Source organism: Erinaceus europaeus, chromosome 13, assembly GCF_950295315.1.
Source record: "Erinaceus europaeus chromosome 13, mEriEur2.1, whole genome shotgun sequence".
NCBI lineage: Eukaryota > Metazoa > Chordata > Mammalia > Eulipotyphla > Erinaceidae > Erinaceus > Erinaceus europaeus.
In genome coordinates, this window is record NC_080174.1 from 75,880,062 (window position 1) to 75,902,093 (window position 22,032).

Genomic DNA, 22,032 nt, shown 5'->3' on the forward strand with positions numbered 1-22,032 from the left:
TTATTTCTGAACTTTACTGCATGACATTAAAGGAGATATCACAAATACTTGTCATAATTAAAAAAGGATTGATGCCTCAGACAGGGTGATGGTCTCACCCATGGATTTCTGAAACACCCGACCTTGATGTCCATTTTAGTGAATGAATAAACAGAAGTCTTCAGCCTCCAGCCAATCCATTGGCTACACTGCTTCTACCCCACTCCTTTTGTGTTTTTTTCCTTTGTCTTGAGTATATGGTGTCAATGCTTTGGGAATCAGCCCCTTCCTATTTATCACTCCCTTTTCAATTTGGGTTCTCCTTAGCAATAAGCAAACTGTTTTCTCTCTTTCTCTCTCTCTCTCTCTTTCCCCCCTCCCTCCCTCCCTTCTCTTACTCTTTATCTGTCTGTTATCATGTGGGGTCTGATCCATCTGCCTGGAAATCCACTGCTTCTTCATGAAGCTACCACTCACTTGGCGATCAAATGCCTTGTCTACTCTCCAGCAGTTGGCTTTCCTAGTTCAGGATGCCACAGATCACCATCTTCATCTCTACCAAGATGCTTGGCACACTGTGTTGTGATTGCCTAACTGGCCAGTCTTCCCTTACTAGATTAAAACTTGCCTCTTAGCAGACCTTTTACTTTCTTATTACCTTTCTTTATTTATTAGATAGAGACAGCCAGAAATCGAGAGGGTAGGGGAAGGTGGAAAGGGGAGAGGGTGAGAAACAGAGAAACACCTACATCATGTTCCACCCCTCCCAAAGCGTTCCCCCCTGTAGGTGGGAACCAGGGGCTTGAACCTGGCTCCCTGTGCATTGTAGGATGTGTCTTCAACCAGGTGCACCACTGCCCGTCCCTACCTTTTCCTTTCTCTTTCTCTTCCCACTCCCTGCATCCAGCAGTTTTAAGTGTTAGATCCGCTGTTTGGTGAATGCTTGAGACTGGAGAAAGGCTTGATATAAAGGTGTATAAGTCATAGAGGAATACACACTTCGTTGCATTTTTTTTTTCAATGTGCACAATTAAACTCCAAGCTCTGTTTAGTGATCTCTGGGATTCTACTAGTTATTGATGGCAGGTTTTTTTCCCCCTTATCTTTTTTTTTTTCCACAGAAACCAACAGATGGGCTGTGCACAGTTTTCTGAAGAGAGCTATTAGCATGTCTCTCTGGCTTGATGCCATCTGCTACAAACTAAAGTATAATATTCAAAAAAATAAAAATTAAAAAAGGCAGCATGAGGTAATTGGGTATCATGTTTGGGAAACTTGCAGGTCCCACTTGCTTTCCTAGGAAGGAAGTCCTTCATGACCACAAGGCAACCTGATGGGCCCCCTCAATAGCAGGAGGGCAATCACACCAGACAAGTGAAGTCACTTAATAGCTGCCACTGTAGCCACTTTACAGCTTAGTAACCACTTGCTCGTTAACGTACAGTAGTGGAGGGAGGAAGTGCCAAGGAGCATCTGTTTATGTCATGAAGTTGAGATCAATCATCAGTCTCTTTACTGGGAAGTGACGGCAAACACCTGCATTACTGCTTTGCAGTTATACTTTATTTTTTTTTAAGAGTTAAAATTTCAGTTTATAACTAGATGCTGGAAAAATGGGGATAACATCATTATTTGACAAGAGAAAAATAAAGCAGACAAAAATAAAAGAAGGGAAACCCTGAATGCTAAGGGACTCCCCACATTGTTATGGAACTTATAGGTTACGTTATCTCATCTGGTTGATTCAGCTATTCAAAAACAGCCCTACTGGGTGAGATGTCATGCACTGTTCGGTCTGGAAATCAGATGAAGAACAAAATAAGGAAGGAAGGAAGGAAGGAAGGAAGGAAGGAAGGAAGGAAGGAAGGAAGGAATGGAGGGAGGAAAGAAGGAAGGAAGGAAGGAAGGTGGAAAGGAGGGAAAGAAAGGGAAATCTTGCTCTGATGTAGTTTATGTTTTGAAGTGGTTCATTGCTCTAGGCCTTTGGGGTGCCTATTATTGGTGTCTCCTTGGACTGTATATGAAAAAAAAAACCACAATTTTGGGGGAAGATTGTTTCCAACTAGATTAGACCTTGGTAGACTAGACGGGCCAGGGTTCCAGATGAAGAGGGCTGCAAACAGCTGTGAAGTGCTTACTCAACAACATACCGCCAGGTAAATCTGAAATGCCTAACTACATTTATTATGGACTCCTGTGAGCCTCAGCTCTCCCAGGTGGAATTACCAACATCCCCATTTGGCAGATAAGTTTCCTGAGGCTCAGAAGAGATTTAGCTAAGTATTAGACAGCTGGTTAATGGAAGAGTCTGTATTCATACGTAGTATATTTCCTATGCCCCCAGGTTAGTTATGTATTATCAGTTTTTTTATTCCCAAAAGGAGGCTGGGGAGATAGCATAGTGGTTATGCAAAAAAGACTTTCATGCCCCAGGCACCAGAAGTCCCAGGTTTAACCCCCAGTATCACTATAAGCTATAGTTGAGTAGTGCTCTAGTAAAATTTAATTAATTAAATATTTAATAAATAAATAATTCTAAAGAAATGGTAAAGAAAAGAAGGTGGGGAGGTTACATAATGAAGTATGCAAAACAATTTTTATGCTTGAGGATGTGAGATCTCAGGTTCAGTCCCTAGCACCACCATAAACCAGAACTGAGCAGTACTCTGGTAGGGAAAAAAACATATATACATACTCTGGAGGTCAGAATAATGGTGATGGTAATAATAAAAACAATTTGCACACCAACCATTTAGAATGTACCAAGCATTTTTCATGCCACTTTGTTTCTTTAATTCTCATGATATTGTTGCAAGGTAAGCATTAAAAAAAAAAAAAAGAAATTATAAAGAAACATCTGGCTGACAGATTAAGTAGTTTTTCCCAGGAGTCTGGGATTCAGGGGGTGGTGCACCTGGTTGAGCACACAAATTATCATGTAGAAGGACTAGAGTTCAAACTCTCCCCACCCTCACCTGCACAGGGGGCACTTCATAAGTGGTGAAGCAGGTCTGCATGTGTCTGTCTTTTGTTCTCCCTCTCCACCTCCCTCTGCCTTCTATGTCCAATCTAACAAAAAAGAAAGGAGGGGGATGGCGGCCACTGGGAGCAGTGGATTCATAATTATGGCACTTAGCACTAAGTCCCAGTGATAACTATGGTGGCAATTAAAAAAAAAATCCCAGAAATCTGAATCTTCTAAATAAATAACCAAGAGAGGATTCAAATCCATCCCACCCCATTCAGGAACCTCCAGCTATCATTTAATTTACTGTATAACAAGGTTCATCTCCTGCCACCACCAACCTGCCCTCCATCACTCTATTGAACCTATTAGGGATAGGGGGATGGAGAAGAAATAGCTACAGAATGCTCTGGCCATTGAAAGAAGGAAAGGGCTAGCTAGCAAGTTGAGCACCAACTGAAACACACGTTTGCTCCTCAGTATTTCTTATTCTTCTTTTTAATTTTTTTTTACGTATTTCCAAAACTCTGATTTAATTGATATAGCCATTATATCACCAAATTTTAGGTGAAAGAAACCTGAACATTTTACAATGACCTCGTTGCTTCTATGTGAAAACTAACATCTTTTGGGAAGGATCTCAGATCAGTTTCCTCATTACAGGCAAGCTATTCAGAGAAAGAGTTCCTAAACTGGTTACTTGAATGCAGAACATTAACTGGGCCACTTGTTATTAAGGTGCGAGTCTGCTTTAGAAGCCAGCATCCTTGCAGTGCCTTTTCTCTTCTTCCTGCCGCAAACACTCACACTTCCCTCTCCATTTATACAGTCAAGTGGGCAAGTGTTTCTCTGCATATCTTAAGCAGCACAGAAAGTTAAAAGCAGACTAACTTCTGAAAATTGAATTCTTAGAGGTAATTTATCTGGATTTTCTTTTCCAAGCAGCTGAAAAACAAATCGGAATGTGCAACAGTGGCTTGTTTGTATTTGCAACATGGCTGGTCAAGCAGCAAGTTGAAAAAATCCAGTTCTTCAAAGCTGTAGTTTGACACAGGACTGGGATAAGGTCAAAACAGGGCTGTGCTTGATGTGAGTAAGTCCTCAGTCAATTTTAATCCAACTTTCCAGTTGGCAGATATGGATGACTGCAGCTAGTCTTACTCTCTCATCATCAGAAGAAGAATGGAAACTGAGAGGGGACCAGATCTTTCTCCTGTCTGGAATGATCTTAAACCTACTATTCCCTCATTCTCTTCCCTTCTTTCTTCAGATCTTCCAGCCTGTTCTTATACATGAGCCAACATCACACTCATCTCCCTTGTCTTCTACCTGGTCCAAAGCTCCCATATGTCATTTATGTCTCTCCAGTAGTAAATGCCTTCAGATGAGGATTGATGCTGCATTCATTAGATAAAGGTGCATTTAGCACCTAGACTAGCACCTAACACATAGAAGGCACTCCGTGAATATTTGGGAAACTAAGATGCCTGCAATTGGGAATTTGGGTACGCAGGGTTTCCATTACAACCAACATATCTTCAAGTATCAAATAACAGGAACAAAACATAAATATTTGTAACTCAAGTTTATAGCACAGAAAGGTGGTGGGGGCAATTCTGACGGAAAATAAAACATGTTTATTTTAAATTACATGTTCTGCTATGCTTTTACAAAGGAAATTTTAGTGTGTATTCTAGTTATGGAAAAGTAATCACTACCACAGACCCATTATCGAGATGTACTGTTGTGACACAGCATGGATTTTGGATATAATTATCATATGGCAGAGTCTGATGAATATAATTAGCATACAGATGACTGACTTCAGGCTGATGGACTTTAGCACAAACCAGCCAGAAGTTGGAGATATTTTCCGTCTTCCTCTTTTCCTGAGCACTTGGTGCCTGCTCTGCTCCCCAGGACCTGCCATGCTGCCTCTCATGGGAGAGACAATAACGTGTGTAGCCAAGCTCCAGTAAACCTAGCTTAAAAGATTCTTCTCTACAGCTATAATGACTAACCTATATCTCTGTCCCATTAACTATCTTGCTGTACCTAAATAGCCGCTATGTATTAAACCTTTGATTGTTTAAACCCAGGCCGATGTCAACCCTTCAGCTCCATTACTCTGGTGAGACCTTTCCTAACTCATAGGACTCTATAATCCTATTTCGGTGGTGCACTTTCTAACAAAGCCACAGAACCTAGATATAGGCCAGGGCTCATGAGACAGAGCACATGTATCCATAAGTTAGGGGAAATATATACCTTAAAGTAAAAGTGCACAATAGTTTGCAGTGACTCAATGCAGCAAGCATGTAGAAAGACCAAAAAAGACACCATAAAGTACTTAATCAAATAGTTTCTACTTAGACCTAGATACCCTCCTTACCTACATCCTATTTCAATTCTCTCAATCACTTTAAGACTGACCTTGTCAGACACAGTAAGGACTACAAAAGCTGGATATGGGCAAGAGACTGGCATACTTTATTTTTTTTTAATTTTTAAATATTTATTTTATTTATTTATTCCATTTTGTTGCCTTTGTTGTTTTATTGTTGTAGTTATTATCGTCATCATTGTTGGATAGGACATGTTGGTCTGCTTCTAATTCTGCTTCTAAGACTCCTTCTGTTTTGATCATCACGTTACGTTCGCTTGCATTGCTTAACTCTGTGGCCTATTTACATAATCACTGCTTTACCTGAGACCCGCCCTGCCTACAGGGCATTGGTTTAATCCCCACTGGTTAGATACAAGCTTGATACTTCCAAGCTTGAGCACAGCTTTTCTCCTTCTTCCCATCACTTATCCTACGTACTTCCTCTTCTGACCTGACACTTCTGCCTCAGGAGATATAAAGGACAGGATTTTCTAATGAAGAGAGATTAGACTGATTGCACTGCATTCCCACTCATCAATAAAGATTGAACTGTGCTCCCAGCTCAGCCATGAGTCCCTGGTCATCTGTCTCCCGCCTGTGAAGCTAGCCCGGCAAGGACAGAGAGAAATGGAGAGAGAAGGGGAAGACAGAGAGGGGGAGAGAAAGACAGACCACTGCAGACCTACTTCACCGCTTGTGAAGCAACTCCCCTGCAGGTGGAGAGCGGGGGACTCAAACTGGGATCTTTATGCCGGTCCTTGTGCTTTGCGTCATCTGTGCTTAACCTGCTGTGCTATAGCCCAACTCCCCGAGACCAGCATACTTTAATGATGGCTCTTTTGGTTACTACCAGACCACCCCATCATCAAGGCCTCAGTCAGGAAGTCCTGGGATTCCCACATAGACAAGATGGATATAGACCTCTAACAAATGCTGGTCATCTCATCAGGAACAGCATCGTGGACCCTTCTGTGGGCCTCTACAGGACCTTGTCCTCTGTGTGGAACAACAATGGTAGGGACTGCCTCACTATCTGAAGGGAGGCTTGGTCAACATACTTGGCCACTTGAGGAAGATGAGTCCTGAAATGAGTGCAGCCTAGAAGGTTCCTAGCTATGACCATGGAAAGTGAGCACAGACCTACAGGGATCCAGAGGTTGCACAGGCTCTTGTGCTAAATATAGGCCCCAGATTAAATAGGGTTTATAATTAACATTTTTATATACTTCTCCTATATTTGGGAGATATTCTCTTGCTTTATCTAGCTTTCTAGTCCTATTTCCAACTCTGACACCATCTCCCCAGAGAATACATTCAGCCCACCTGCATGTTATCTGTCTGACTCAGGCAAAAATTTGTAAAGACATGGGCCCCTTAGAATATACCTAAAATAGACTTCCTAGCTTTTTCCAAAGTGGAGACCTCAAATCTCATCTGCTCTATTCTTACCTTTAGCTTCCTGACTATTAAACAATTTTCTTCCTCTCTCTCTATATATATAATTTGCCTCCCGGGTTATTGCTGGGGCTCAGTGCCTACACTACGAATCCAATGCTCCTGGAGGCCATTTTGTTGCCCTTGTTGTTGTCATTATTCTTGTTATCATTGCTGCTGTTGTTGTTGGATAGAACAGAGAGAAACTGAGAGAGAAGGGGAGACAGAGAAAGGGAGAGAAAGACAAGACTCCTGCAGACCTGCTTCACTGCCCATGAAGTGATCCCCCTGCAGGTGGGGAGCCAGAGGCTCAAACTGGGGTCCTTGAGCTTTGCACCATGTGCGCTTAACATGCTGTGCTACCGCCCGACCCTCCCTGCTTTATATTTTAATGCTTTTCAGCCACAAAGCTGCAGATGCTACCATGACATCAATTTGATTTCCATGGGCAGGGAACCCCACCAACTTATCCTCCAGAGTCCTGCCCCACTAGGGAAAAAGAGAAACAGGCTGGGAGTATGGATCCACCTGCCAACACCCATGCCCAGTGGAGAAGCAATTACAGAAGTCAGACCTTCTGCACCCCATAATGACCCTGGGTCCATGCTCCCAGAGGGATAAAGAATAGGAAAGATTACAATGGAGGGGATGGGATATGGAACTCTGATGGTAGGAACTGTGTGGAATTATACCCCTCTTATCCTACAGTCTTGTTGATCATTATTAAAAAAAAAAAAAACCGAGCCATGCCCCCAAATATTTTATGTTTTAATTACTATAATGTACAAATCAGATTTCATTGGGGAGTCTAAATAAGTTTACTTATTTTTAAATTAACTAACTGTTTGCACGTTACCAAGGCTTCACTGCTCCAGGTGGACTCTGCCAGACAGAAAGAGAGAGAGAGAGAAGCAAAGAGGAGGATACCACAGCATCAAAACTTCCCTAGTGTGGTGGGGCGTGGGCTGAAGCCTGTGCCACATGCATGGCAGAGCAGGTGCTCTCCCAGAAGAACTGTCTTGCCATTATGGAAAGCCTACATTTATTAGTAAGTAGGTTGCTAGGCTGCCACTGCACATCCAGTTGAGCAAGGACCCAAGTTTAACTCCCAGCTGCCCACCTGCATGGAGGAAACGTCTGAAGTGGGGAAGCAGGCCTGCAGGTTGGCTCTCTTTCTCTCTGTCTTCTACTCCCCTATTGATTTTTTGTCTTATAAAAAATAATAATAGAAAAAATTAGGGAGTCGGGCGGTAGCACAGCGGGTTAAGCGCACATGGTGTGAAGCGCAAGGACCTGCGTAAGGATCCCGGTTTGAGCCCCCGGCTCCTCACCTGCAGGGGAGTCACTTCACAGACGGTGAAGCGGGTCTGCAGGTGTCTGTCTTTCTCTCCCCCTAGACGTCTTCCTCTCCTCTCTCCATTTCTCTCCGTCCTATCTAACTACGACATCAATAACAATAACAATAATAACTACAACAACAATTAAAAAAACAACAAGGGCAACAAAAGGGAAAATAAAGTTAATAATAGAAAAAATTAAAGGAAAAAAATGGCTTCTAGGAGTGGTGGATCTGTACTGCTGGCACTAAGCCTCACTGATAACTCTGATGGCAATTAAAAAATATCTAGGCTACCTAAAAATTCTAAATTATTATTTCAATCCAGGAGCTACCAATCTGTGGCTCTAAAATTCACAGTGGTTCCTTGGCTCATGAGAAATAGCAGCAACTATTTCAGGAGAGGATATGAATTTTTAATTCACTTTGAATAACAGCAAGGTTTACACTTAGTGGCAAAGATTTGCTTCTAACAGTATGTAATTAAAGACAATTATTCACAGAAAAAATGCAAGAAGATTTGTAGTCTAAAATATTCAAACTGTATTTGCTATTTATAAGGATAAAGTAGAAAGTGAAAGATGAAGCCAGGGTTTCAAATACATAGTTAAAGAAAGGATAAAATATCCCCTATGGCTTCTCCTAATGTAAAAATCAGAACTAATATCATCTTTTGGTTATGTCCAGGTAGTATGGCCTGCCTCCTGGGAGACAGTGCCTGATATCATAGAAACAAGGTTTTTAGGATCCCAATTTGTAGCTCATTTGCAAAATTACACACACACACACACACACACACACACACACACACACACACACACACACACACTTTACACTGTTGAAAAAGCAACCCATCACTTTAAAGAGCATTTAGAAAAAACTTCTACCTATCAATCATATCTTGAGAGCTCAGTCTGCAGAAAGCTGCCTCATCTCCTCACTCATCCACCAGATGGGCAGGAAGACATGGTCTTGCACTGCTTTGCACTCCCATGTGCACCAAGATCCCTAAGCTATGTACCCAAGTAACCTGGACTCTTGAACTTTCCAGGTGAAAGACATGATTGAATGTTAGCCAGCCACATTCCTCGCCCTATGGAAGCTTCTCAATGCCATTAGAAGAATCATAAGGAGTGAATGATGCTCCTGTAAGGTGTTGTGTTATAACTGGTATCTGGTTCTATCAACCTGTTCCCTTTCTTCTTCTATTTATGTATTTATTGATTTATTCCCTTTTATTGCCCTTGTTTTATTGTTGTAGTTGTTGATGCCATTGCTATTGGATAGGACAGAGAGAAATGGAGAGAGGAGGGGAAGACAGAGAGGTGGAGAGAAAGACAGACACCTGCAGACCTGCTTCACCACCTGTGAAGTGACTTTCCTGCAGGTGGGGAGCTTGAGGCTCAAACCGGGATCTTTATGCCGGTCCTTGAGCTTTGTGCTACATGCACTTGCCCCACTGAGCTACCGCCTTACTCCCTCTTCTTCTTTTTTTTAGACATCTTTTTAAAATTTCTTTATTGGATATACACAGGCAGAAATTGAGAGGAAGAGAGAAAGGGAGAGAGTCAGAGATACCTACAGCACTGCTTCACCACCTGTGAAGCTTTCCCCCCTGCAGGTGGAGACTGGGAGCTTGAACCTGGGTCCCTGCGCACTGTAACATATGCACTCAACCAGGTGCACCAGCACCCAGCCCCTAGCCTGTTCCCTTTTGTTGTTGTTGTGTGCAGGAAAAGAGGCAGGGGCAGGCAGATGGGGAAATGCTTACCTGAGGGTACAGCAGTAGTGCCAAAAGGCACAGAACTAAACATGTCTGCACTCGCCGGAAGTGTCTGAGATGAAGACGGGATAAAGGCATCACCTGGAGTAGCAGGGGTCTGTCAGAGAAAGACAGAGACTGTATGAGGCTCCTAGAGTCCTGGCTCAGTGAGTGGGCATCAAGGGTGGGAAGTAACAGGTGCAGGGATAAAGAGGTGAGTGGGGTGCTGGGAAGCAAATCATGGCTCAGGTCACATATGTGGTAGGTGAATCTTAAGACTTTAGCTAGACAGCAGGAGAATTGGTGTCTATTTCTAGAGGTGCAATGGAGTTTAAATGAGATCATACATTTAAATCACTGAGTGCCGTGCTGAGGTTAAATGTAGGCCCCTCAGAAAACTGAGCCAGGATCCATCAGCCTGTCTTGTGATGATTTAGTTTGACTTCCCTTTCTTGGCCTTCAGATTATTCTATAATATCTGAATTGCATCCTTCAGAGGTGACCAATGCAAAATGACATGTGCTCAGGACCTACTGCACATCTAATACACTTCAGTGAACAGGGGGTTAACCAAATGCTCAAATAAAGCTTTCTGATTGGAACAGAGACCCCTGAGGTATCCTGATGCCTCCCAGAAGTCTGCTGGAATATTCAGTAGTCAAAAATATATTGAAGTTTTCGAAAAGATGATCCAAAACACTGTAAACTCGAGAGTGCTTGGCTCTTGCAGGAATGGCAGAAAGGTCAGCTTCATTAACTGACTGGAAGGGTAAGGGGTAGTGAAATCAGAACATTAGCACTCGCTTTCTGTTTTAAAGGTCTATGCCCATGTACAGCAGCCTGTTACCTTCGACGTATATCTGCTCAATACCATAATATCATTATCCACCCGCCCTACATTTGGAGTAGACCGGGGCAAGCAATTAATCCTGAAACCATAGCAATTAGACAAGACCATTTTTAGACTAGTAGCTTGCAGGACAAATGGCATTGTTCTGAAGATTATTAAATACCCATTTTGGACTGCACTTGGGTTCAGAGCTTGACACATAGCCATGAGCTGTTGCATTAAGCACTTTTAAAAATACAGTCAACCCCATTCACTTTCTCTCTAGGTGACCTTGGTGATTTTACATGCCCCTCTCTAGGACTCAGTCTGCTCATCTGTAAAATGAAGACATCAGGGGCTAGGTGGTAGTACAGCAGGTTAAGCGTACAAGGCATGAAGTACTACCTGGAGTAGAGATCCCTGTTTGAGCCCCCAGTTCCCTGCCTGCAGGGAGTCGCTTCACAAGTGGTGAAGCAGGTCTGCAGGTGTCTATCTTTCTCTCCCCCTGTCTTCCCCATCTCTCTTGATTTCTCTCTGTCTTATCCAAAAACAACAATAGCAATGGCAGAATAACAATAACAATGGGGGCAACAAAATGGAAAAATGGCCTCTAGGAGCGGTGAGCCCCAGAGATAACCCTGGAGGCAAAAAAAAAAAAAAAGAAAAAAAATGAAGACATCTGGTTAGATGGTCCTTCAGACCTTTCTTGGTCTATAGCTTTTGGTTTTGAGATTTCATAAGCCTTGATGCAGCCGAAACTTCTCAGAGATGAAAGAGAAAACGAACATCCTCAGAACTATTTACAGTCCCAGGAGACTGAAAACTGCTGACTCCTCCTCCACAGCTGCTCTGGACATCAGGTGTTGGGAGCAGGGCAGCTGTGTCTGGACTCCCTGGCGGCAGCTGTGGGCAGCAGTGTCTCCTGCGAGCTGTCCTTGGTGGTGAGGCTACAGCCTTTTCTCTGTGAGGTGCATATTGTCAGTGAACCATAACGCCATCCCTTGCTTTGCTCTCAGTGCGCAGAGGAGCTGCCCCCGCCCCTCAGCTTCAGCTGGTGCTGCCACAGCTGACTACTCCCCGAAGTTGGCAGGAGAGAAACTGGAGGGGTCATCTCTCGCCTCTTTTCTCTGAAGTGGCTGTGGGATTGCCTTTGAATGCATCCCATCCTCAAAGCCCTGGGATTTTATTATTTATGCTAGGTTTTAATTCTCCTTGACTTCTGTCAATTTCACATTAGGGCTCTCTGCAGTCTCTCTCTGGTGGCACTGACTGAGATGGCCTGCTTGAAACTGAAGATGAGAATCCAATGCTACTTGTGAATCTCAGTTAAGAAACAGATTGAGAAGTAAAGAGGAGATGAAAACACCAGTTTCTGTGAGAGAGAGCTTATGTGCACAACGTATCCATAAACTACTGCAAAATATATACCTGAAAGCAGGATTACACTAGAGTTTGCAGTGAGTACCTCCCTAACACTTCCTCTCCACTATTCCAAGCTTGGGATCCATGATTGCTCAACAAATTGTTTGGCTTCATATGTTAACTCTCTTTTCAATCACCAGGTTCCAGATGCCACCAGGATGCTGGCCAGGCTTCCCTGGATTGAAGACCCCACCAATGTGTCCTGGAGCTCAGCTTCCCCAGAGACACACCTTACTAGGGAAAGAGAGAGGCAGACTGGGAGTATGGACCGACCAGTCAACGCCCATGTTCAGCGGGGAAGCAATTACAGAAGCCAGACCTTCTACCTTCTGCAACCCTCAACGACCCTCGGTCCATGCTCCCAGAGGGCTAGAGAATGGGAAGGCTATCATGGGAGGGGGTGGGTTATGGGGATTGGGTGGTGGGAATTGTGTGGAGTTGTACCCCTCCTACCTTATGCTTTTGTTCACTAATCCTTTCTTAAATAAAAAATTTAAAAAAAAAAAGAAAAAAAAAGAAAAGGGAGAGATATGGAAGGAACAAAGGAACAGAGAGCATAATGGGATAAGGGTCAAGGGGTTCTGCCTTTACTTGGCAGAGCACTGATTTTGGGGGTTCTGGGCTGGCGCTGACAAAAACCTCCTGATGTTTGCTCTGTTGAGTTTTCCTACCCATACCCATGAGGAGACCATGCGCTCCTTGGAGGCAGGCTCCAGGTCTCAGGCATTTCTCTCCACTGCCCAGCACTTAGGAAACACCCACGTGATGGTCTAAGGTTGCTGAAAGATGGCTTCATTCTTTTCCCCAAACCAGAGACCTGCAGAATCATGACCACCCGCCCCCCCGCATTTGACCTTTTTTTAAATAGTAAATGACATTAAGATGTAGAGTTGCTAATTAACTTGCCCAAATCCCACAGCTTGAGTCAGGCTGAAATTCACCAGCCTATATCTTTCATCTAAAGGCTAAAATCTGGCCTCTGTCTTGCCGAAGAAGCAAAAGACAGAGATGCAGGGCCGGAAGAGGGACATACTTACGGGGGGAGAGGTTATATCAGGAGGGGTGGACATGTCACCAAAAAGTTCTAATTGGGTCACAGCCTGAAAAGACAAAAAAGAGAATAATGTTACCACAAGGAAAGTTGATACTGTACAACACTGTCTCGAAAACAGAATGAGGACGTATGTTTTCTCTTTCCATCATGATTCTGTAAAAAATGAACCGAGATGGCCATTATTATGCTTCAGTGTGTCTTGCTATATTTATTCAGGCTTAGTAAGGAGACTGCCAATTAGCTACTTCCATGAGCAACATGAAAACCACCACACATGTCTTTACCATCCAATGCCACTACTATCGCTCTTCTTCAGGACGTAATGGTAAGAAGACAGTTTCACCCATTTTTCTCTCACAGCTACACACACACACATACAAAAATGCCTTAGGAATAGCAAGACACATGAGACACTTAGCAAAGGCCCTAAATATCTCTAAGTGATAGCGAGCATCAGTCCCATTTTCATAGATGGGCAACTGAGTTCCATAGGAATGATCTCAAGGTCACCCAGGCCAGGACTCGAATTCTCTCAATGTAAATAGTGCATTCCGAAGACAGGCCTGGAGAGTCCCTCTTTGGGGTGAAAAAATGTAGTAGGAGGAAAACAAAATATATCATTTAACAACAGGAAGGGTATCAAAAACAGTCCAGTATACACATTAATCACTCCAAGGAAATCCATTGCCACAGACACTGTATCATCTATATTCCCATCCATCACACCATGTCTGAACAAGGTCAGTCAGGAAACCCTTTACCATAACTTAGAAATAAATATACAAACATTTCCAGGTACAGAGACTGTGTAGAGGTTATGGTCAGGAATCAAATGGTTAGATATGTATATTTTTATATGTTTTTCCACAAACCTTCACTTTGAGGTGAGAAGGCTTTTTAGTTATCTTTAGATTTTATTTGGTAGTTATAATTGGGGGGTGGGAGAAAGGCTAAAATCATTCCTTAATGGACAAGACAGGGGAGATTCTCCCTGCCTACCATGTAGGACCCAGGCTCTGAAATTCTCTCCAGTCAAGACTGTGTAGCCAGGATTGTTTCAGAGAAAAGACCGTTTTTCTCCTACAGACTGGAGAGCCAGCCCTGGGTGTCTGAAGAGAGATTTGAGTTCTGCCACTTGCAGCCTCTGTAACTCCTCAGAGCTACAGTTTTCCTTACTGGACACTGAAGAAGGCGATGGCTCCTTTGCACACTGCTTGGCAACAGTACTAGCAGGACTTGTTTTGAAGTTTGATTAAACCTAGTTAAAAAGGCCCAAAGGCTCTTTGTGCTGAAGAGAAAGTTTTCCTGATAGCTTATTTTCTTGTCTTCTACATAAGCTTTCAGATCAAATAATGGGGCCAGGTACATACTAGGACCCTATTTGGATGCACTGTTTCAGGTGCTGGGAATATACTATGTCGAATGGCAAGTTCTAGCCTGTGAGGAGTTTAAAGTCTGCTGGGGAGCATCTATCAGATGTTAACAATTTTGAGGTAATGCAGCAGGGATGGTGCCAGAGATCAAAAGAAGGTTCTGGATAGTTTTGAGCAAAGAAGTTCCATGAGAGTCTCCCTAAAGGAAACTACTTTGCTCTGAATTCTGAAGAAGAGATGCTGTTATTGAGGAAGTCAAGAAGAGATGGAGCGACCCAGGTGGATGAAAGATCATGAGCAAAAGGGAGAGAGCCTTAGAGTAGCCTGTGAAGGTGCAGTTGCAAGCAGTTCGGTGGGGCGCAAATCAGTTTGGAACTAGGAGCATAAAGGGGAGAAGCAGCAGGAGGGGGAGACTGCCTAGCACAAGTGGGTAAGGGCAAGATGCCTGGTATGTCTTTCCTAGTCTTTATCACCACCTCTTTGATTTTCTCTCACAGGATAATAGTCAAGAGGTAGATGATGGTAATGAGGTAGCACGTGTGTTATTTGGTCAAACTATGCCAGTGCCTTTAGGCTTTCTCCCAAACTCATAAAAGGAAGAATTCTACTTAATTTAAAGGAAGCTTCTGGGCATCCTTGCAATTGAAACACTGTGCTTTAAAAATGGCCCACAACTATTTCACTGGTAGGGAAATATTAAAATGGAGTTAATAATTAACTCACACAATTTACATTTCAAATGTGCTGAACTCATGGCACACTTTTACTAACATCATAAATAAAACTGATTGGCTAATTTTCTCCTTAAGCACAACTTTTAAAATAACCTTCATTCTGGAGATACAGACTTTCCTCTTGCCAGATGATTTTCACTCAAGGATTAAACGAGAAAAACATGCAGAGGCATAAAACATAGATTGTTATTTCATTCCATTGGATTTGCTTTTTTAGTAGAATTCTTGAGTTAATTAAATTTTATAGAAAAAGAGCATTCTTAGACTATAAAATTAAAAATATTTCTAATAACTGTATGTGATTGAGACTCTGGATTAAGATCCATTTTTATACCCTCCTCCCCATGTTAACCCTAGTCCTTTTATTTGTAACCCAGTAAGCCATGTTCCGTCTGATGATACTGTCAGAATTAATCACTGTAAAGGCCCAGAGAGAATGAAACTAACCATTCACATTTGCTATATACTTTATAGTTTACAATACATTTTCCAATATATCATCAGCAGATCTGACGCTCACTTAGCCCTGTGAAATCAGCAGCAAAGGTGTAGCTTTCACCATCAGTATTTTCCAAATAAGCTCAGCTGTAAAGATCAAGTGAGTCCTCTCTGATCAGTCAACTAAAGGAATTGGACTTCAACCACAGACCAAGCAGCACCATGACTATTACTACTTTACAAAGCTTTCCCAAGTGGCACAAAGTAAAACTTGGACTGGGCTTGGTGTACTGAACCAAAGTAAAGGACTCTTGGGGGTGGATGGCTTTCAGGTCCTGGTGCATGATGGTGGAAGAGGATCTAGACTGGAGATTAGAGTGCTTTGCAGAAAACTGAGAAATTTTACACATATGCCAACAACTGCATTTACTGTAAACCATTATTCCCTCTATTAAAAAAAAAATTAAACCACACACACACCTTTCCCAAACAGCAGAAGTTCAGCCCCACAATATCCTTTAAGCTAGCCCATGACACACGTCAATCATTCTGAAGAAGTAATCTGAGAAGTCTGCTCCAGTTGCTTATTTCCCTTTCCCCAATGACATCTGAGATGTCTTCAGTTAGAGAGCAGAGGCTATTTATGGCAGGTCTCTACATTTCCTTTAGGCTTTGGGCATTTTCCAGAGTACACACACTGGAAGCTGTCAAGCTTCATCCTGGTCGGTAAAGAAGAATCACTAGTTTGATGGATATTGGTGGAAGGCCATAGCATCTTTGGTTCTAGACATGATGTGGTAACATACCTTTTCAGTTGGTGTGAAATTGTACCCCTAAAACACACATAGTCTTGTAAATCAATACTATGCCATTAAAGAAGTGTCCACGGGGGCGCATGGTGGTGCACCCAGTTAAGCACAAACAAGTATAAGGATCCAGGTTCAAGCCCTAGCTAAACACCGGAAGGGGGTCTTGTTTCACAAGGAGTGAAGCAGGTCTGCAGGTGTCTTTCTCTCCCTCTCTCTATCGTCCCATCTTCTCTCAATTTCTCTCTGTCCTAATGAGGAAAAAATTAGAAAAGGAAATAAAAAAAAAAAAGGCTGACAGCAGCAAAGGATTCATAGTGCCGACAAAGAGTCCCAGTGATAACTCTGATGGCAACTAAAAAAAAGAAGTTTCCTCTAACTCTTTCCCTCCATTGGTCCGCCTTCTATATGTGTTGTGATGCAGCATGAGTTTTTGGACATAATTAGCATATAACTCAGGAACATTAGTAGCACACGGCTGACATCATGTTGATGAACTGGACTTAAGTGGGAACCCTGCTTGAAGTCGAGCGCTCTCTCTCTCTCTTTCCTTCCCTTGATTTCTGCTCAGCTCAGTGCTGTGAGCTGCCATGGCTCATCCTCCTAGGAACTGTACATGTGGAACTGAGCTCTGGTAACTAACTTAATGGCCTAATCTTACCTCTGCGGATAACTGCCTATCTCACTGTGCCTTGATGTAATAAATCCTGATTGTTTAAACCCACACCAAGCTGTGCCCCCCCACAAAGTCTTTTTATTTCTTTAATTACTATATATATATGAACAGGTGTGTTTTTCCCCCAATAATAGCTGGGGTGTTACATATCTACTATTTCAAGATTAGCTCCTTTACTTCCTTCAATTTGACAACTGCAACTATACTCTGAAGTACTCCTATAGAAGGCATCTGCAGGTGTGACTGCTAACAGTAGAGATGCTGAGGAGGGCCCCAAAAACATTCTCACAGGCCCACTCCTAGAGCTCTGGTAGGAGGGGCTACGTCACTTGGGGGAAAAAAATAACTGGAGCTCCTATTGTATGTCCTTTGACTACTGTGTCAAGAGAAGGGGGTCTAGGGCCAATCCTATTGCTACTCTACTGAGTTGACTATGAAAAGACCGACCTGGCATGGAGGGGGTAATGAAGGGGGTCACCTCAGGGCTTTTGCACACACCCTTCCTTCTATCTCCACCCCACCCCCCGTTGTCCTTTCCACTTGTTCTTCAGGACAAGAACTGGAGGGTTCCTCCACCATACACTGACCTCCAAGGTATTTCCTAAGTTGATTTACACTCCATGTCACTGCAAAACAGATGACATAAAACCTCTATTTCAGTACTTCTCCCTCCTGGATATGATGGGGGCAGGGGAAAGACACTGAGCCTGCTACCCACACCAACAGATTATGAATTAGTTGGTTTGAGGTACAGTTGAATATATGAAGTTTTTCCTTTTTTTTCTGTTTTTATTTGATAGGGCAGAGATAAACTGAGAGGGGAGGGAATATAAAGAAGGGGAGAGAAAGATAGACATCTACAGATATGCTTCACCACTCAAAGCATTCCCCTTGCAGGTGGGTAGCTAGGGCTTGAATCTGGGTGCTTGTAAATAGTGATATGGACATTTAACTGAGTGTGGCACCACCAGCACTCAGCCCCAATATATGAAATTTTTAAAGAATATTTACCTTTAAAGAGAGAGTCGCACAACACTCCTGCACTTGATTGTTGGGGATGGAACCCAGAATCTCAAATATGCCACCTATTATACAAGCTTCTCTGACCACATCTTGGTGACTCCAGTTTGGAGCCCAGCTGGAGGGCCCCTGTCCTAGAGATTTCCTACCACCCTGTATTCAGAGGTGAGACGATTCAATGCTGTGGTCAATTAGTTGGAAAGTGTTTTGACTACAAACTGGTACCTCTGTTTCAAGGTATGTTAACTGATTGGTAGGCTAGTCTAGATTTCATGTTTGATGGCATATTTAGCAAATACTATTCATAAGTCTGAATCTCTACTATGTGTTTTTTGAAGGAAACTCTGAGTAGAGAGGGGCTGTGTCTTTCACTCTAGTGTATCTCTGAATTTGTTAGAAAGTCTGTGACATACAGGAACTTGGAAACTATGTGTTGAATGAAATGAAGCATTCTAACTTTCCTCCTAAAACCCATTTTCCCCCACACTAGCATATACCCAGACACGCTCTGTACTCTTATTAGTTGAGCTCCTGGAAGGGCACATCACTCGTCTGTCTTCCTGTGGATATCAGAATTGGCACCTGCTAGAACAGAGCAGAATGACAGCCCCTCCTGCCAGCTGCCTGAGGATGACATGGGATGCACGAGAATGAACAGAGCGAAAGCTCATTTAAGAAAAGCCTGGAGGTCTTACCTTTGTTGCCTCAAAAATCTCATCAAAGTCCAACGGCAGATTTCTGTTCTGTAACCACAAGGCACGAGTTATGAACATGAAATGAATGATGAGGTGATGATATGAAATGGTTAACCAGACAGGACTCTCATTCTTACCGGGGTGGCTGCCGCAAAACGTTCTTCAAAGTCCTCAAATGGATGGCCGTTCTGAAAGTGTAAGGGGTGATGAATGATGAAGTGTATGACACACAAATGACATGGATTTATGATTTTAATGATGATGGCATCCACAGTTTATAGTCCCGTGGTATCAGAAGGTGGGGAGTGGGTGGCCACGTACTGTGAAAATCTGAGAATACATTCCCAGCATAAGCAGATGATAAAATGGACCTGCTCAGAAATACAGCAATGTCTGTGTTTATTTAAAGCCTATCTTCCTACAGTGAATAACACAACCCAGCCAGTCTTCATGGCAGATAGTAACAGGGAAGAGCAGAATTTATCCCTTTGTGACCTTCATTCTAAAAGAAAATAATGCTATGGTGCACTTTCGAACTTAATTCTTCGGAGCAGCTTGCTTTACAAGTGCTCGATGCAGGCTGTCCTCTATGTTAGAAATGCTTTCCTTCTCATCTCTGCAAGATCCAAGCTTTCTGAAGGAGCATCCATGCCACACTGATTCCTAAATCCTAAGCTGCTCACAGAGGATTTCACTCACAGCAGAGCTCAAAAGCATATGAAGACATTTCTGAGCAGTATCTGGCTATTGACCAAAATATAATTACATTAATTGGCATCTGATATTATTGTTTATAAATGTAGAGAGTTTGCCAAAGTGCTCTATGACACTGCTGTCTCAGCATCTATTTTCTGTGTCAGAACAGTCTACAGGGCTCTTGAACTGACTAGCCTCTTTCTGAAACACCTGCCTTAGTGACCCAGGGTCACAAGTAAACAGAAGTTCCTCATTTAACCTCACCAGTATCTTGAAAGGTAAGTAGTCTTCCCTGAATCCCAAGGCCCTCTCCTTGTACACTCACTCCTTAGATAAGACTTCTTGGATGTCCACCAAAATATATCTTTTCATGGTTTAAAGGAACCAGTGCAATCTTAGCTCAGTAACTCTAATGCATTCTAGCAACCTTCTCTCCCACCCACCTTCATCCCCATAAAGGTGTAAGTATCACTGAGTTCTGCCTGCGTTCTTCCTTGACCGCCCCATGTGGACCCCCAAGGCATACTGAAAAAGCTTGATCCCCACACTAATGGACATCTAATCTTTGATAGGGGGGGCCTAAAGTATTAAATGGAAGAAGGAGGCTCTTTTCAATAAGTGGTGCTGGGAAAACTGGGTTGAAACACGCAGAAGAATGAAATTGAACCACCTTATCTCACCAGAAACAAAAATCAACTCCAAATGGATCAAAGACCTGGATGTTAGACCAGAAACTATCAAATACTTGGAGGAAAACATTGGTGTAACACTTTCCCACCTAAACCTCAATGACATCTTTGATGAAACAAACCCAATTGCAAGGAAGACAAAAGTAAAAACAAAACAATGGGACTACATCAAATTGAAAAGCTTCTGTACAGCCAAAGAAACTACAAAGATATACACAAACAAAGAGACCCCTCACAGAATGGGAGAAGATTTTCACATGCCATACATCAGACAAGAGACTAATCACCAAAATATACAAAGAGCTCAGCAAACTTAGCACCAAAAAAGCAAATGACCCCATCCAAAAATGGGCAGAGGATAGGAACAAAACATTCACTTCAGAGGAAATCCAAAAGGCTAACAAACATGAAAAACTGCTCCAGGTTGCTGATTGTCAGAGAGATGCATATAAAGACAACATTGAGATACCACCTCACTCCTGTGAGAATGGCACACATCAAAAAAGACAGCAGCAACAAATGCTGGAGAGGCTTTGGGGACAGAGGAACGCTTTTGCACTGCTGGTGGGAATGTAAATTGGTCCATTCTATCTGGAAAGCAGTCTGGAGAACTCTCACAAGGCTAGACATGGACCTTCCATATGACCCAGTAATTCCTCTGCTGGGGATATAGCCCAAAGACTTCATAACACCCAACCAAAAAGACATGTGTACTCCTATGTACATAGCAGCACAATTCATAATAGCTAAAACCTGGAAGCAACCCAGGTGTCCAACAACAGATGAGTGGCTGAAAAAGCTGTGGTATATATACACAATGGAATACTATGCAGCTATTAAGAACAATGAATCCACCTTCTCTGACCCATCTTGGACAGAGCTAGAAGGAATTATGTTAAGTGAGCTAAGTCAGAAAGATAAAGATGAGTATGGGATGATCCCACTCATCAACAGAAGTTGAGGAAGAAGATCAGAAAAGGAAACTAAAAGCATGATCTGACTAAACTGAAAGTAGGGCACCAAAGTAAAAACCCTGTGGTGAGGGGGAGGGTGGACATTTGGTTTCCTGGGGTGGCGGGGGGGCAGGGGTTTGTGGGTGGAATGGGACAGTCTTTTGGTGGTAGGAATGGTGTTTATGTGCACTCCTATTAAAGTGTAGTCATATAAATCACTATTTAATTAATATGAGAGGAGGAAAATTGATTGTATATCTTGACCTCTTTAAAACACAGACTGAGTCTTTTTAATACATAGGCTGAGTCTTTGATATGCAGACTCTCTCAAAAACCTAGACCAGGTAGATCAGAAGCAACCGGTGGCACAGCTATATATAAGATACTGGGTATTATACAGCAAACCCTAACAAAGGGACTTTTCAAAGTTAACCTAATTACCAAATAATGTGATGATAACAATAACTATCCGTTGACTTCTTGAATCCTAAGACAGCAGGAACCTCACATTTCCACCATAGAGCCTAAATCTTCCCCCAGTCTTGGAACCTTAGGGTGGGGCCCACTTTCCTGCATGCTTCTCCCAATTCATATCAAATAATATTGTATCCACCGATAGCAACCTAATCAACACAACGAGTGCCACCTCAACATGCTTCACCTCAGACTGTGTCCAGAGACTTCAGGTGTGGAATGACAACACTTCAGCTTCATTACTCGGGTGAGACCTTTCTTTTCACAGTATTCTCTAATTCCATCCCAGGTGGTTTAATTCCTATTATAAA

The 22,032-nt window shown here is 42.7% G+C and overlaps 1 protein-coding gene across 7 annotated transcripts in view; it reads right to left on the reverse strand.

The window, feature by feature from the left end:
* The window catches only part of DAB1 (DAB adaptor protein 1), a 1,538,943-nt gene that overhangs the window by 30,874 nt on the left and 1,486,037 nt on the right, over positions 1–22,032 (reverse strand). For 5 of the 7 annotated variants that reach the window (XM_060206275.1, XM_060206272.1, XM_060206273.1 and 2 more), the window contains 4 exons: positions 19,047–19,097; positions 18,910–18,957; positions 13,151–13,213; positions 9,872–9,980 (listed from right to left, as the gene is read on the reverse strand). In XM_060206275.1, coding sequence (XP_060062258.1) covers positions 9,872–9,980; positions 13,151–13,213; positions 18,910–18,957; positions 19,047–19,097 — 271 coding nt within the window. The remainder of the gene's footprint in view (positions 1–9,871; positions 9,981–13,150; positions 13,214–18,909; positions 18,958–19,046; positions 19,098–22,032) is intronic. The other 2 variants (XM_060206276.1, XM_060206274.1) reach the window with 1 other exon arrangement.